This window comes from Oncorhynchus masou, chromosome 32 (genome assembly GCF_036934945.1).
Source record: "Oncorhynchus masou masou isolate Uvic2021 chromosome 32, UVic_Omas_1.1, whole genome shotgun sequence".
NCBI classification, from domain to species: domain Eukaryota; kingdom Metazoa; phylum Chordata; class Actinopteri; order Salmoniformes; family Salmonidae; genus Oncorhynchus; species Oncorhynchus masou.
The window spans coordinates 59,892,537-59,910,700 of record NC_088243.1 but is presented as its reverse complement, the minus strand read 5'-3'; the positions used below and the strand labels follow the sequence as shown (position 1 = coordinate 59,910,700).

General features: G+C 43.7%; 1 protein-coding gene across 1 annotated transcript in view; it reads right to left on the bottom strand.

The window, feature by feature from the left end:
- LOC135526343 (vascular endothelial growth factor receptor kdr-like) overlaps nucleotides 1-18,164 on the bottom strand; it is a 75,267-nt gene that overhangs the window by 14,452 nt on the left and 42,651 nt on the right. Inside the window, exons 18-26 of the mRNA XM_064954650.1 lie at nucleotides 17,458-17,562; nucleotides 14,843-14,956; nucleotides 14,560-14,648; nucleotides 14,224-14,377; nucleotides 13,485-13,582; nucleotides 12,756-12,878; nucleotides 11,280-11,391; nucleotides 7,561-7,660; nucleotides 3,983-4,088 (exon numbers count right to left, since the gene is read on the bottom strand). Coding sequence (XP_064810722.1) covers nucleotides 3,983-4,088; nucleotides 7,561-7,660; nucleotides 11,280-11,391; nucleotides 12,756-12,878; nucleotides 13,485-13,582; nucleotides 14,224-14,377; nucleotides 14,560-14,648; nucleotides 14,843-14,956; nucleotides 17,458-17,562 — 1,001 coding nt within the window. The remainder of the gene's footprint in view (nucleotides 1-3,982; nucleotides 4,089-7,560; nucleotides 7,661-11,279; nucleotides 11,392-12,755; nucleotides 12,879-13,484; nucleotides 13,583-14,223; nucleotides 14,378-14,559; nucleotides 14,649-14,842; nucleotides 14,957-17,457; nucleotides 17,563-18,164) is intronic.

Genomic DNA, 18,164 nt, shown 5'->3' with positions numbered 1-18,164 from the left:
AATCCCTTTGAAAATGGCCTATGTGGTATCGATATGAGTAAGAAATATTTATTCTAGTGTCAAAATTGACTACAAAGTGTAAATAGGTTAATTTTGGTCATAGAGTCAGTCTCGTCTTAAACTGAGTTTGGAACATGTGTGCGTCACACCGGGAAATGAAGGTTGGGTTTTGATTTGACGATGTCCACTTGCCCACTAATATGGGGTGAACAGCTGCAGTGATTTCACTCTATCCAATAGCATAAACAGTGAGTCAGGCCTGCCCAGCAGCCCGACTTTGTTTACATAAGACAAAAAAACATTTACATGAGAAATACTGCACCAAATACCTTAGTTGGATGTAAAATTGTGCAACTTAAACATCCTCGGACAAAACGGCAAAATTAATTACAGATTTTTTGAGTTACCTTAGATTAATTCTGGAGATTGTGAGGCAGTAAAATAGGCTTCTGCGTCTACAGTGTCTCATTGGGGACAAACATCATTAACCAAATGCGGAATCAGTCAGGAAACACACCTCCAAGACGGAAATAAAAAAATTCTAATGAGCAACAGAAACACACGTGCCAATCGGCGTGTTCAGTGGCTCTTTATCTGTGTTGTGGCTTCCCCCACATGGAAGTAGTTTTAGGCACTTTGCCTAAACTTGACTTACTTACCTAAACACTTTTACTCCGTGAGGAGCATAGGTTATACGCAAATGTGCTCCACCACACTCAGTTTTACTGGCCAGAAGCAAAGCATATAAAACACAGTAAGTCATACAAGCCTTATGAGCATAGTGCACTTAGACGAGGCAAGGCCAGAGCATAGTGCCCTTAGATGAGTTAAGACCAGAGCATTGTGCCCTTAGATGAGGAAAGGCAAGAGCATAGCGCACTTAGATGAGGCAAGGCTAGCGCACTTAGATGAGGCACGGCTAGTGCACTTAGATGAGGCAAGGTTAGCGCACTTAGATGAGGCAAGGCTAGTGCCCTTAGATGAGGCAAGGTTAGCGCACTTAGATGAGGCAAGGCTAGTGCCCTTAGATGAGGCAAGGCCAGAGTATAGTGCCCTTAGATGAGGCAAGGCCAGAGCATAGTGCCCTTAGATGAGGAAAGGCAAGAGCATAGTGCACTTAGATGAGGCAAGGCCAGAGCATAGTGCACTTAGATGAGACAAGGCCAGAGCATAGTGCCCTTAGATGAGGAAAGGCAAGAGCATAGTGCACTTAGATGAGGCAAGGCCAGAGCATAGTGCACTTAGATGAGACAAGGCCAGAGTGTTTAAGATGCTGTAATTCTCTTAAAGTACATGAACACAGGTAGCATACTTTTTTAAATGATTTGTTTGGCAATCAGACAAAAACATCATGCCTGGTTTTGTTCATGCCACATTAAAAGGTAAAATATTTTTACAGTTGAAACTAGAATACTAAATTGAAACAATAACAAAGTGGTTCACCCGCCTCAAAGTTTGAACCATGTTTTGAGGCTATACAGTGTTTGCTTACATTTACATTGTTTACAAACATATAAAGTTATATTTTGGATTCTAATGGGGTACGACAGTTGAACTAAGCTCATGAGGCATTTCTAAGTTATATTCTTCAAGAATCAACACGTATACGGTGCATTCAAAAAGTATTCAGACCCCTTGACTTTTTCCACATTTTTTTTACGTTACAGCCTTATTCTAAAATGTATATATATTTTAAAAATCCTTAACAATCTACAGACAATACCCCATAATGACAAAGCGAAAACACATAAGTATTCAGACCCTTTACTATGAGACACGAAATTGAGCTCAGGTGCATCCTGTTTCCATTGATCATCATTGAGATGTTTCTAAAATTTGATTGTAGTCCATATGTGGTACATTCAATTGATTAGACATGATTTGGAAAGGCACACATCTGTCTATATAAGGTCCCACAGTTGACAAAGCATGTCAGAGCAAAAACAAAGCCATGAGGTCGAAGGAATTGTCAGTAGAGCTCCGAGACAGCAATGTGTCGAGCCACAGATCTGGGGAAGGGTACCAAAACATTGATGCAGCATTGAAGGTCCCCAAGAACACAGTGGCCTCCACCATTCTTAAATGGAAGAAGTTTGGAACCACCAAGAGTATTCCTGAGCAATCGGGGGAGAAGGGCCTTGCTCAGGGAGGTGACCAAGAACCCGATGGTCACTCTGACAGATCTCCAGAGTTCCTCTGTGGAGATGGGAGAACCTCTTTGCAGCACCCCACCAATCAGGCCTTTATGGTAAAGTGGCCAGATGGAAGCCACTCCTCAGTAAAAGGCACATCACAGCCCGCATGAAGTTTGCCAAAAGGAACCTAAAGGATTCTCAGACCATGACAAACAAGATTCCCTGGTCTGATGAAACCAATATTGAACTCTTTGGCCTGAATGCCAAGCGTCACGTCTGGAGGAAACATGGCACCATCCCTACAGTGAAGCATGGTGGTGGCAGCATCATGCTGTGGGGATGCTTTGCAGTGGCAGGGACTAAGAGACTTGGCAGGATTGAGGGAAAAATGAACGGAGCAAAGTACAGAGAGATTCTTGATGAAAACCTGCTCTAGAGCACTCAGGATCTCAGACTGGGGCGAAGGTTCACCTTCCAACAGGACAACAACCCTAAGCACACAGCCAAGACAACAACAGGAGTGGCTTTGGGACCATTCTCTGAATGTCTTTGAGTGGCCCAGCCACAGCCCGTACTTGAACCCAATCTAACATCTATGTAGAGACCTGAAAATAGCTGCGCCGCGACGCTCCCCATACAACCTGACAGAGCTTGAGAGGATTTGCAGAGAAGAATTGGACAAACTCCTGTTGTGGAAATTCAGTCCTGAGAAAGACTTGGTCATTTTGTCAAACAATCATCTTATTTAATATTGATTAACTATTGCTATAATGAGTCTGGTCGACCCCCCGACCTTGAGTGTTGGACCGAGTAACCTAACCTTCACACAAATGCAGAGTACTTTATATAGCCGACACTAATAATGCTCAGCCACAGTTGGTTCAACCCCCCTCATGCAGACCAAGGATCATCATCATAAGCCACTCTGGGTTCATCATGTCGTTATCTGCACGTGGATTGTTGTCTTAACCCCACCCTGGCTTAGTTTCCCAGATGCAAGGATGATTTTGAGACAATGAGGGATTGTTCTACTCCTAAGCTATCTCTAGTGAAACACATTCTTGTCTACGTAATGCAGTCTTTAAATAATTTTTCAGCTCAAGCCACCTCCAGTGACCATACGCCCAGATTAGCTGCAGGGAACTAGAGTGGATATCATAAAACACAGACACTAACAGGACAGAAATATCATCCTATTTGTTAAGTATTAATTGCTAACTATTAATATCAAACAAATCAGGTAAATATGTACTTTTTCTATCACACTACCCAAATATCAGTGTGCCAAGCTTGCAGCGTCATACCCAAGAAGACTCGAGGCTGTAATTGCTGCCAAAGGTGCTTCAACAAAGTACTGATTAAAGGGTTTGAGTACTTACGTAAATGTAATATTTCAGTTTTGTATTTTTGTATACATTTGCAAAAATGGTAGATTTCATGAGGGAAAAAAAATATTTAATACATTTTAGAATAAGGCTGTAACGTAACAAAATGTGGAAAAAGTCAAGGGGTCTGAATACTTTCCGAATGCGCTGTATATCATTACGTCCAAAAATGGATGTAGCAACTAAGGATTCTAGCTCTAAATGACATGCGTTTACTATTAGGCCCATTAAAAATGTTTAGTGCACACCCACATTGGAGGTCCTGTACCTGGCAGATATTACATCTACCTTCACCCCTGGGCAAGGCCCTATCCACAACCCTGCTGACCTCTGATTTCCAGATCACCTTGAACCTGGTCTTCACCACCACCTTCACCTATTCAGTCATTTCAGACTACTGATAACCTCACGGGCAGAAGGAATAGATATTAAAGTATTAAAACAAAGCCATGTGGATCTTACCTGCTGTACACTGGCCTGTAGCAGGTCTCCTAGTCTCTCCACCAGCTCAGTGAAGGTTGGCCGGTCTCCTGACTCGCCCTGCCAGCAGTCCAACATGGTCTGGTATCTGAGGAGAAATACACATCATGTCATTATTCTGGCTCATATTCACATTCTGATAACACAGACACACTGTATAGCTATGTTGAGCAATATACAAATAAATGATGGTAATAATATGGTAATCGTAGAAATCTATATGGGTTGGTAATGACCCCTGCCTGATGGTGATGAATTTGGCATAATGCAGATGGCCATGCACTGCTAAGTTTCACTCCGCTGTGCTTTGGTGAGAAGCAGACATTTACCCAAAAGGCAAATAGCATTCAATCTTTTACAAAGAGAGTGCTTTGACTTTAGCAACAACCTGCACTCCACCAGAGAGACCCTGTGTGTGTGGAGGCTGACTGACACCAGAGATGACCTGTAGCTGGCTTCCACCCAAATCAACTGTCATCTAAAATACTCGTATATCCAATATTTCATTTTCCAAGGATAATCTGGTCTCTGGGGCTGTATCTCATTCCCTCCAGGTCTTGGTGTGAACATTAGGAATGCTCAGAGCACCCCCTCTGGTCTTTGACGAGCTGTCAGCCTCGCTGCCCATATGGGAAGACTCAGGGCCGTTATGTGCTGTGTTTCCACTGCAGCAGTGGCCTGTAATAATGGCCGGACTTGGCCGTGTAGGAATTCAGAGATGGAGTGCAGGCTGCTGTTTAAATCAAACCCTACAGTCAGGGGTGATGATGGATCCCTAGCCTGTTTCTTACTATGGAGCGCAGCCTCCAAACAGAGGCCCTTACGTAAACAGAGCCAGGTGCCCATTAGCTCCATTATGTTCCTCTGATTGGCACCAGATTGAGTCAATTTGGATTTTGGAGAAAATTCCGGTAAAAAGCAGATGGTTCATTACATCCTCCGTCTTTTGCCCTCTCCATCTGTGTTTGCAATCAGGGAACCTAGACCTTGGCTTGACAAGACTCCTCCTCTCCTCTCGGTGCAGTGGAGATTGGCTAGAGAAACGACCGGGTTTCTGGGCTGTGATTCCCATGTTAATGAGTGTCCTTGGCCAGGTGGAGGGACTCCTAACATCCTCAAAGTGACAGGATGGAAGCCCAGAGCAGACCACCATGGCCCACATGGGCCACACATCAAGAGGAGATGTAGACAGCAATGTATTTCAACCCAGCTTCCTCTCTGCTGCGTAAGGGGAATAAATTGGTTCCCCCTCTACTGTCTCTTCAAGGAATACTTTGTCGAGGGGGACCATTGTGGTGGTCGCAATTCCTTAGTCCACTACTCTTTTCTGGCAGGACAGCTGTGGGATGTTGGGAGGTTGACATCGTTTTTCTCTATTCCCGCGTCTTGAGGAGCATTCTTGAGGATGCCTCAGATCGCGTTGGACTATCAATCTATCGATCTTTTAAGCCGATGGTCACATTCCTGATGAGCCGGTGCACCAGCAGCAGCGTAGATATACCGCCCTGTATCGCCCGGCACTTGGTCCCCTTCATTATCCATGGGATCAAGGTCAGGGTCAGAGCCTCTGGATCCCAGCCTCCCACACACCTGAACAACGTCAGGCCTGGGAGGCTCTGAGGAGCAGTGTTGGAGACAGGGTATTACCCCTGTAGACTAGCGTGTACCGCTCCTCTGCTTGCCATTTAAAGTGATATCAGCGGGTCTTGTGTTTATCTCAGACAAGAGGCAGGTTTTACATCATGGTTCCTTAGCATGAGCATGTGTTCTCTATATCTTCATTCTGTCAATGGAAGGCTTTGCTTTGAACCAGAATGGAAAGTATCTTAGAGAGAGGAACTTGGCACCAGTGGGTCTGACTCTGGATCTACCGAGCTGACATTTGCTTCTGTTCGCGTCCCCACTCTCTAAGGCCTGTGTCACATGAAGCAATGTGGATGCAATTTCTGTTGCAGATGCAAGTTGCAAGTGACATCATCTCAAGCAACTTTGCTGATACACATATCAATTCAAATGCAATTGAAATTACATTCAACTTCTAATCCTGTCAAATGTCACATCATGGTTTACATAAATTATTTATTTATCCAAACGTTTGGTAATTTTAACAGCATCGATAGACAAAATGCTGGCTGTGCAATTTAGCTAGCTAGCCAAAATGTTGCCTATTTGCCAATCATGCTTTACCAAGATAGCTGGCAAGCTAACCAAGGTAGCGACGAGCTAAGCTAGCTAGCTAGGCCAGTTCATGTTGGACAATTTCAGTTGAAACTGGACAAAGAAAGGTCTGGGATTTATTGACTGCCAGACCATGTACAAAACCATGACTAGCCATGGTGTCTGGAATTGTTTATACATTTCCCATTTGCCATGTCTCTCTCATTTGTCGCGATTTGTAGCGGCACTGACAACTGGATGGAACGACATGACGAGTCGACGTAAACCTTTTTCTGCACACTGATTAGACATTGCATACAGTCAGTTACGTGAAATAGAATTGATTTCCATCACTTGCGATGCAATGCAACTAAGTTTCAGGCAATTTCGGGGGGGGGGGGGGTGACACACAGAGCAACCCAAATGCAGCTTTGTTGCAAGCAACATAAATTGCCTCCAGATTGCTTTGTGTGACATCGGCTTAAGACTCCAGTCTGGTTCATATTTTGCTGGTCATCTCCAATCACCATCTCCCAGGTATTGGTGATATATCCATTAGCTTGGTTCCAGTTGGCACAAGATGTTTAAAACAATTCTGGACAACATTTATCAATTACAAATGAATAAGACAGAGGAAGTTTGACTCCACTATGCCCTGTCACAAATGAAAACCAAACCCTATGCACGCACGCACGCACACACACACACACACACACACACACACACTCACTCACTCACTCACTCACTCACACACTCACACACTCACACACACACACACACACACACACACACACACACACACACACACACACACACACACACACACACACACACACACACACACACACACACACACACACACACACACACACACACACAGCTGAATGGGAGATTAACAGCAGAGCTCAGGAAGTGAGAGCAAGAGGTCCCTATTGCAGACTCAGACATATGCCGCAGCCTGGGACAGTGAGCGAGAGCCCCAGACAGAGTCCCCTGCTGAGAAGCCACCCAGTCACCTAAAGGCAACAACAACCCTAGCTCTCCCTATCCAGTCCACCTCCCTGCTAGACAAACAGCACTGATACCACAGGGCCAGGAGAAACCCCACGAGACTCCCCCAAAGATATTCTGTTTCAGCAGCAGCGTCCACCTCTGCCCTGCTTCAGAGCCCCCTTGTGTGGACAAGGGAGGGAGTGTCCCGCCCTTTGGCTCTTATTGCCCTGTGTCTGGCTCAGTGTATTATGCACAGGCAAGAGGTAAGAGAGCTATAGCATTTATGATGAACTTTTTGACATGGGCCACTCTTCAAACTGCAAGGGCATTACTTTTTAAAGCCTGAGTTAGATGATGAGATGGGGTTTGTAAGTTAAGTAATGGGGAAGCAATGATTGCTTGATCCTTACATCTCAGAGGAGGAGTATTCCGGAGCTCTCATCCTGGTCCCTTCCTTCAGTCGGCAGCAGAACTCCTCGTCGATGTGTAAGCCAGGATATGGAGAGGCACCTGGGAAAGGGAGAGCGAGAGAGAAGTGCAGGGTTATCAGAAACTTCAATCTCCCACACAGAGAGGATTGGATACTTTACAAAGATGAGAGAAGAAAGCACTGTTATCAGACACATAAACACTGCTTCAAAATCAACTGATTGACCTTACACATGGGCAATGATATGAAACATTGAATAACATCTAGAGATAATGGCTGGGAAGACTGAATCTGCAATAGGTAAGCAGCTTGGTTTGAAGAAATCAACTGTGGGAGCAATTATTAGGAAATGGAAGACATACAAGACCACTGATAATCTCCCTCAATCTGGGGCTCCACGCAAGATCTCACCCGGTGGGGTCAAAATGATCACAAGAAAGGTGAGCAAAAATCCCAGAACCACACGGGGGGACCTAGTGAATGACCTGCAGAGAGCTGGGACCAAAGTAACAAAGCCTACCATCAGTAACACACTACGCCGCCAGGGACTCAAATCCTGCAGTGCCAGACGTGTCCCCCTGCTTAAGCCAGTACATGTCCAGGCCCGTCTGAAGTTTGCTAGAGAGCATTTGGATGATCCAGAAGAAGATTGGGAGAATGTCATATGGTCAGATGAAACCAAAATGTAACTTTTTGGTAAAAACTCAACTCGTCGTGTTTGGAGGACAAAGAATGCTGAGTTGCATCCAAATATCACCATACCTACTGTGAAGCATGGGGGTGGAAACATCATGCTTTGGGGCTGTTTTTCTGCAAAGGGACCAGGACGACTGATCCGTGTAAAGGAAATAATGAATGGGGCCATGTATCGTGAGATTTTGTGTGAAAACCTCCTTCCATCAGCAAGGGCATTGAAGATGAAATGTGGCTGGGTCTTTCAGCATGACAATGATCCCAAACACACCGCCTGGGCAACGAAGGAGTGGCTTTGTAAGAAGCATTTCAAGGTCCTGGAGTGGCCTAGCCAGTCTCCAGATCTCAACGCCATAGAAAATCTTCGGAGTTGAAAGTCCGTGTTGCCCAGCAACAGCCCCAAAACATCACTGCTCTAGAGGAGATCTGCATGGAGGAATGGGCCAAAATATCAGCAACAGTGTGTGAAAACCTTGTGAAGACGTACAGAAAACATTTGACCTCTGTCATTGCCAACAAAGGGTATATAACAAAGTATTGAGATAAACTTTTGTTATTGACCAAATACTTATTTTCCATCATAATTTGCAAATAAATTCATAAAAAATGTGATTTTCTGGATTTTTTTTCTAATTTTGTCTGTCATAGTTGAAGTGTACCTATGATGAAAATTACAGGCCTCTCTCATCTTTTTAAGTGGGAGAACTTGCACAATTGGTGGCTGACTAAATACTTTTTTGCCCAACTGTAAATCTCCAGGGCATGATGTCGATATTAACAAGCAGTCTTAGGAGGCGGTAACGCCTGCTAGAACGCCCTTTTTCTTTTCATCACATCAACCAATCATGGCAAACAAATAGGTTGATTACCGCGTAACTCATGTCTAACACAGAAACAGGGGTGTAGTTGATGGTTTGGCACCTAAAACAAACAAGAGGTGGAAATCCTAAACCACAAGACAAAACTCAAGCTGCTATACAGCAGGTCACGTCTCCATATGCATATGCCAGCACCTTGGGACTGGAGCAAACCTTTGACCTTCAGACACCTATCAGGTTGCCAGACTGAGTGTTTGTAATTTTTTTGCAGTCGTTTCGTGTCCTAATTGATCTTTCTGAGACCATGTTAACACCACCCAGATGTGTGAGTGGTTATGTGAAGGCACTGTATATGTGTCTGTGGGTATTTAGTATTTTCTTTCTTGTATTTTATTAAGATGCCCATAAGCTGTTGCCAAGGCAGCAGCAACTCTTCCTGGGGTCCAAACAGAGTGTGTGGTTGTGACAAAGAAAGGTTACGGGAGAAAGAGAGAGAGACAGTGAGCAAAGGGAGAGAGAGAGTGTGTGTGAGAGAGAGATAAAGAGGGAGCATGTGTGAGAGAGAGAGAGAGAGAGAGAGAGAGAGAGCATGTGTGAGAGTAGGAGACAGATAAAGAGAGCATGAGAGAGAGCATGCGAGAGAGAGAGAGCATGAGAGAGAGAGAAAGAGAGAGAGCATGCGAGAGAGAAACAGAGAGAGAGAGTGAGAGAAACAGAGAGCGAGAAAGAGAGTGAGAGCATGAGAGAGAAAGAGAGCATGAGAGAGAGATAAAGAGAAAGCATGAGAGAGATAGAGAGAGCATGAGAGAGATAAAGAGAGAAAGGGAGTGATAAAGAGAGAGAGAGAGAGTGAGAGAAACAGAGAGCGAGAAAGAGAGAGAGAGAGCATGAGAGAGAAAGAGAGAGAGATAGAGAGAGCATGAGAGAGAGAGATAAAGAGAAAGCATGAGAGAGATAGAGAGAGAGATAGAGAGAGCATGAGAGAGAAAGAGAGAAAGGGAGAGATAAAGAAAGAGAGAGAGAGAGTGAGAGTGAGAGTGAGAACAAGTGTACCCCATGTCTTGAGGTAGTTCACATTTCACACCCTTTTTTTGTTGTTGACCCAAGTCCTCCTGGGTGATTGGCTTCATGGCAGAGGTTCAAACGTAGCAGCACAATCAAACCTCAAGCCCTGCATCAATGTGCTGTTCTTTCCTTACACTTTCCTAACATTTACTCTGAATGTTGTCCTTGCTGCCTATGGTGACATTTGATCATACAATATGTCATGTGGAGTCTTGCTCTAGAACAGCTTGGTCTCTGCTTTGTTGCACGGTGCAAAGACAGTCATGAACCCACATTCAATGGCGTCTCAAAGGTTGCAGTGGTTTCACCGCAGGGGCAAACATTTACATTGATTGGCTGCTTGGTTACAGCGCGTTTGCATTGCCAGCTGGGAAGGGAACGGCCGGCTTAAATGGAAGGTATTCTTTCTTTTTAACGGCCCTTTGCCTGTGATAGAATTCACAGTGGAAGTTCACTAATGTTTAAAGCACGAGCAGCATGAAAATTGTTCTCTCAAGCTGACAATGCAGGCCCGTTTTATCCCAGAGGCACAATTACGCAGTAGCAGGAGACAGTTATGACCCAGTACATCTGGAGGAGCTGCATGGCTGGGGGCACCTTGCCTCAACTGGCTAGCTGACTGGAGACTCCTCACTGAACATCGCTGGCTGATGACAGACAGAAACTTCTCCCTTCTATGGAAGGGATACTGCACACTGTGTGCAAGATTGTAAGATTACACATTAAAAAAAGCTTCTTGGAGACTATTTCATTAAAAAAATAAAACATTCTAAGCAGTAATGTTTACTGAGAAATAACAAAAACACATTTAGCATAATATAATTTCTCTGAAATAAGTAAGTTGTAGGGCAGTGAGCATGGAAGCAGTCCAAATCTGTAGTTTCATGACAAGTCCTAAAACAATAGTCCTTGTAGATGTGATTTGAGATAAGGACCTACACAACGGAGGAAATCTGCATTGAATAAGTCTGTATTGTTCCACATGGCTGCGTTGTGAAATGTGCACAGATGTTTGTTCATTTCTGCTCATTAATCCTGCTAATGGGGAGGTCAGGTGAGGAGGTGAGGGACTATAAGGCATAGTGAGTCATTCCTGGTCAGGACTAAAGGTCTGTATATTTACCCAGAGAGAAAATCTCCCACATTAGGACTCCAAAGGACCACACATCGCTCTGAGTGGTGTAGATCTTGTCAAAAATGGCCTCTGGCGCCATCCACTTGAGGGGCAGTCTGGACTGTGGGGGGGAGAGAGAGAGATGGAGATAAGAGACGACAGCTCTTTTAAATCGGTATCTCATCTCACCTGTGTGACTGGCTCTCTCACTAATACCATCAACAACCGACCTGTCACATCTGAGAAGCAGAAGGGCTTGAGTTGAGTGAAGTACTATACATGCCCTCATGCCGTAGTTCTATCACACATCCTCAACCACCAAAACATCCTCTAGTCTATGCAGACAGACACGTTTATTCCGTATTCAGACAAACACTGAAATCTGCTCAGAATATCTGGCATGTCTCAGAACTATTGCATTTATTCAGTCTGTCTTTGCCCTCAGAAAGAATTCACACCATTACTTTCTCACATTTTGTTGTGTTACAGCCTGAATTTAAAATGGAATCAATTGAGATTTTTTGGTCACTGGCCTACTACACACAATACCCCATAATGTCAAAATGTATGAAAAAGGAAAAGCTGAAATGTCTTGAGTCAATAAGTATTCAAGCCCTTTGTTACGGCAAGCCTAAATAAGTTTGGGAGTAAAAATTTGCTTAACAAGTCACATAAGTTGTATGGACTCACTCTGTGTGCAATAATATTGTTTAACGTGATTTTTGAATGACTTCCTCATCTCTGTACACCACACAAACAGTTGAAGTCGGAAGTTTACATTCACCTTAGCCAAATACATTTAAACTCAGTTTTTCACAATTCCTGAGATTACCTTTCAGCAGGACAATAACCTAAAACACAAGGCCAAATCTACACTGGAGTTGCTTACCAAGTAGACAGTGAATTTTCCTAAGTGGCCGAGTTACAGTCTTTACTTAAATCTGCTTGAAGATCTATGGCAAGACTTGAAAATGGTTGTCTAGCAATGATCAACAACAGATTTGTCAGAGCTTGAATAATTTTTAAAAGAATAATGGGCATATATTGTACAATCCAGGTGTGCAAAGCTCTAATCGCCGCCAAAGGCAATTCTAACATGTGTTGACTCAGGTTTCTGAATGCTTATGTAAATGCGATATTTCTGTACTTCTTAATACATTTTTAAGAAATTTCCAAACATATCTAAAAACATGTTTCCACTTCGTCATTATGGGATATTGTGTGTAGATGGGTGAGAGAAAAAAACAACTGAATCCATTTTGAATTCAGGCTGTAACAAAATATGGAATAAGTCAAGGGGTATGAATACTTTCTGAAGGCGCTATAGTTTTTGCCAAGTCATTTTTGAATGATGGTAGTCAAGTTACAGTCTCTGGTTTCTCTCACACAACCAGGCGGTAATCGTCAAGTCAATGGCACATTTCATCACATATATAATGTACTTATTATGTCAGATTAATAGAAGTACAGTATGTAGCTACTAACATCTCCTTTGCGAACGTAGTCTGGGTCTTTGTAGATGTCTCTGGCCAGTCCAAAATCGCAAATCTTCACAACATTATTCTCCGACAGTAAGATGTTTCTTGCAGCCAGGTCACGATGAATACACTAACGAAAAGAAGACAAGACATCCATTTGGATTAGGATTGATATCAATGCATGACTTTACATGAACGTTTGAGTTCTGTGGAGATATCTCAAGTTAAGATTCAGCCTAATGGGATAAAGCATGGCTAGAGCCAGGACTATTTCCTGACCATGTGACCTTACAGGAAACACTCGTGGCCCTGTGCATGTCAGCTAAGACAACCATATGGAACAGTCATCAGTGATATTCTGATGTGAAGTGTTTCATATCCAGGTTAAGCCCTTCTTTCTAATGGGGATAGTTACAACAATGGGTTCACTAATGAGTCTAATCTGCTCTCCCAGAGCTTGTGACTGAGTTTTAAATGTGAATGAGTTTTAGACTGATTATAGCCAATATGCCAATAGACTCACAGCGAACAGAGCTTACTATGAATGAAAAAAGGTCAACAAAATGACTTCCCCGGCATTCGAAATACAACAGCATTTTATTCAAGTCAACTGGACAGAATAAAGCTTTATAAACTGGTATTAGCTGATTTAAAAACAGCAACTTGTGTCTCATTAGACTGTCTTTTGGAAACATATTGATTTTGATGCAGTAATTTGCCTAGAGGAAGTGCATACCTTGCGTGAAGCCAGGAACTCCATGCCTTTTGCAACTTGGAAACTGTAGCAAATCAAATCTTCCATTGTCAATACTCTCTTGTACAGATCCTCTGGCTCTGAGGGTAAAACAAAACACAAAGTGGTAATGACTACAAACAATTTTCATAAACACTATTTAGTGTGGTGTAACACATGAATTTTGCACAATACAAATGTATACATGCAGGATCATCAACTCCATATTGTTAATGTAAGCCTCCCATACAAAGAAACCTGCAACATGCCATCATCGAAACCCCCTTTGTCATGTACAGTACGGTTCATTCGTCCACCTACAGTCTCTGTCTTACTAAAAACATCCTTTAAAGACAGGAGAGGATGCCTGGTGTTATTTTAGATGTGGGGTGAGACGTGTGATATCGGTGCAGTGTGACAGCAGGAGGGGGTTTGTGGAGGAACCCAGTGGACTCCTTCCATCAGCCCACCTGAGTAAACATTTAATCACACCAGAAATAACACATCACAAAACAAAATGTCCGACACGCCAGGACCAGACAAACACTTCTGTCAGAGGCCTTTTCCTCCACTCCTCCTTCTCATCCAGGCACAGCGGGTGCCAGCCTGTGGTTCTGACCTATCGATTGTAATTATGAACAGGAGGAGGAAATGTCCCATCAGGCTCAGGAAGAAAACAATCCGGGGGAGGGCGGGGCAGAGGTGAGGGGAAGGAAGACACTGTTGGCTCGTTTAGTTTTACCTTCCTCCTCTTCCTCTGAGTCGCAGTAGCTCTTATCTTCCACAAAGCCGGAGCTGGCCGAGCTTCCGGTGCTTGCCACGCTCTCCAGGCGCCGCTTGATGAGCTCGCTGAGGTCACAGCCCGACCCCGACGTCACCAGCTTACCGTCCTGGCTCTGACGAGACACACAACAGATACAAGACGCTAAGCTTGAGTCTCTTTAGAAAGTGGCTCTGCTGACAATCTGGGGTTTTCTTATCAGGTTGAGAAATAGACTAAACGATGAAGGCTTTTGTATAGGATTTAATGAGAAAACATCATTTCTGAAAGCTTCAGTCCGTGAAGATGCTGATTCACCTTATAGACGATGAAATCCGCCCTCTTGCTTCTCAAGTAGTTTGACAAGTTTCCATATTTGCAGTACTCCACTATCATCATCAATGGACCTGAGAAGAAAGAAGCACAGAATTCAAAGAAACTGACTAACGAGTAATGATTCAGAAACAGTGACAAGAGTGTGTTGAAATCATGATGGATTTTCTCTGAGATGCCAGCAATTTATACCTTTACTTCACAAGTCATACACTGTGGCTTAACCAAGTTTAACCATAGAGTTAACCCTGTCCTCTGTCTCGCTCACCTCCAGGCTTGGTGCAGGCTCCCAGCAGGTTGACCACGTTCAGATGATGACCAATGTGGATCAGGATCTTCAGCTCGGACATCAGAGCCTTGCGCTCATTTGTCGTAGCTCCTCCTGTTACAACGCAAACACACAGACCATTTAGAGGGATGCTGGTTAAATATACATTTCCTATTGCGGGGATACTGTTTCATACAACCTCTCAAAAGCGTGGATGTATTTTGACTTGAAATTACATTTTCATTGAAGTTATTTCGCTTTGTTTAAGATGACTCCAACTGATGTACGTTCATGGACGTCTGGTAACCAAACAGTAAATTTAATAAAGAACAGATTTGACATATGTGGAGGAGATTTAAGATAGGCAGGAAATGTTTCATTTGAGAAAATATGATCATCGACATGAGAACATTCAATGTGAAAGGTTAAGACGGCATGCAAAGATAATGTCAGGAAAGGAATGAAGTCAACATGGGAATATATAGAACTTTAAACATCAACATCAGCCTTCTCTCACATTCAAACAGATTCTCGCATACAACCCAAAGCACAGCCATACATTCAGTCAAAATAAACCCTGGAGCACACATGGAGAGACAATATAACTGTTGACTGTGAACAGGGCTCCCGAGTGGCACAGCGGTCTCAGGCAATGTATCGCAGTGCAAGAGGCGTCACTACAGTCCCTGGTTCGATTCTAGGTTGTATCACATCTGGCTGTGATGGGGAGTCCCATAGGGCGACGCACAATTGGCCCAGCGTGGTCCGGGTTTGGCTGAGGTAGGCCGTCATTGTAAATAAGACTTTGTTCTTAACTAACTTGCCTAGTTAAATACAAGTTCATTTTTTTTTTTAAGATCACAGAACAGATAATGCTGTTGTTTTCCCTCAGTTGTTTATCCAGTCTACACATCATATAAGGAGGCGGATATCTGGGTCAGGCATGCTATGAGGTCAGAGGGAGGGTTATTCTTAACCAAATAAACTAAACACCATCAAAGTGACTCGTCCTTTTTGGGGTGCCATCGACGCCAAAGATTAACGGTCAACCATAAATCAACCTCTACGCTACGCTGATCTCAAAGACCGTGGAATAGCAACTAGTCAAAGGTGGGTGGCAGCCTAATGCGTCCGATGAGCCTGTATAATGTCTCTCTCTTTCATTATCTGAAAAGCTCATCTGGCCACAGGTGGTTGGAGTTAGCAATGTTAGCAAACAATATTGTCCCTAACTGATAAACAAAAGGAAAACATCGATTGAACAAAATAGTGCGAAATATTCCTGCTCTTATCCATCACTGACTCCCTGGATGTGGTTTACTCTGACAGAGATTTTGGTCGATTTTAATCATGAATCAATGACTTGAATTTAAATAATGAATGGAGAACATAGAGAGTTGAGCTGAGTTTTGGGTCTGTACTTCTGCTCTGTCTTATTGTTGGCTCCTCACAGTGGTCCCAGCATACTCTGGAAGCTGGAGCTGACTGACGCTGAGTCTCAAACCACCCGTAGGAAGGGTCAGTTTAGGGAAATGAGCTGCTTTTCACTACGTTTGACCTGGGGTTCCTGGAGCAGAGCAGGGAGCAACAGCCAGCCCGGCGAGCTTGGTTCCTCTGTGATTAATGGAAGGGGATGATTAATGCCGTGACACTGATGGAAATATCTAACAAATGGTCTGGTTTATCATGTAGCTAGATCTATCACAAAACATCATCACTGTCCATCCATGGTCCCATTACTCTACAGAGTTGGAGTTGGCCACCCCAACAGAGCCAGGAGGGAAGTTAGTTTGACCACTTCAACCCTAAGGGGATACAGCCAGTAATGTTGGGCTGAAATGTTTACTCTGCTAAGATCAGTAGGCCAAATCCCTTGGACAGTTTCTCTTGCTTCTGGAGTCTCTCTTCTTCCGCTTTTTGCTGTTTCCATTTTGATGGAATAAATATGTTCTGCCAGATTTAGAAAGATTGCGAAATGCGTCTGTAAGTTATGGTGACCATAAATCTTACGTGGGGAAGGGGGGGGCGTTGATCTCAATTTGTGTATCTAAAAAACATCAGGTCTATAAACCTTAATAAGGATTAACGTGCATATATTTTGTAGATGCATCATTTGTACCGTCCACGTTTACATTTTTCATCGCCTGAAAATCTTGGACCCAAGTGGAATGCTTTCCTGATTCCTGTCACATCTGCAGAATGTCATCCTCACCAGGGACACCAAGGCCTTCGTCTCTCTCAGACCAAACAGTCTGTTAGAAGCAGCCATCACACGCCTACAACTGGCTACACACGTGTGCCATCACAGTTCTTGAATTCATATCATGCACGAGAAACCAAAAAACCTGCTGAAATGACAGATGGCTGTTTTACATCTGTTACATTCAGAACGACGGCTGTAGTGTTTCTACCGTAGGAGCTGACCACGTGCATTGGGAGAGGAGTACCTTCATCAGTATCATCGCCACCAGGTGGGATCAAAAGGAAGTTATCTGGAAACAACCTGCATGACTTTTCAGCCTGGTTTCCCAACCAAAGTGACTCGCGAGTGCTGTTAATGAGCGTGTATTACGTTTTCAGATCAAAGTCTTGATAATAACGCCTCTACCCTATACCTTTCAGCATTTTGACAGCCACAGTCTTGCAGGTCGAGAGCTTGTCGATCCCAAAAGCAGAAGCCTCCACCACTTTCCCGAAGGCTCCATGGCCCAGAGTTTTGCCTGAGAGAGAGAGAAGAGAGAGAAGAGAGAAAGAGAGCAAGAGAGAGAGAGACCAGTGGGTTAAGTAAATCAGATTGGGTTCCCTGTCAGGGGCGATATGGGCCTGTAATTAACCTTTTACTGCAGTGTGTTAAATCAGGGGCACACAGAGTGATTCTTGGTCTACTTTGAAACAAATCTACTTTGACACAAAAGTATACACCTCACACACATGTTTATGGGCTTACAAAATAATACTCCTGTACCATGTCAGATATAGAGTTGAAATGTATTACATTTAGAGTTTCAATACAATATTACATTTTCTATACATCACAGAAGAGCGAAATATAACAAAACTGTTTGACATAGAAAGACCGGACATTCCACCCATGAGGGCAAAAGAGGGCACTTTTGGTCATTGACTGCAGGAAAGGGCTAAAACAACCTGCTGAGGTTCTGACGACTGGACCTGTGAAGCGTTCTGTCAGGGGATATATAATGTTAAGACTGCGTGACAGCGGAGGGTCACTGATGAGTAACGAAGCTACACCCTCTTCACAGGGGGGTGACACCTGTTGATGTGTCAAAAATGACATTAACCTGTTGATGTGAAGTATATG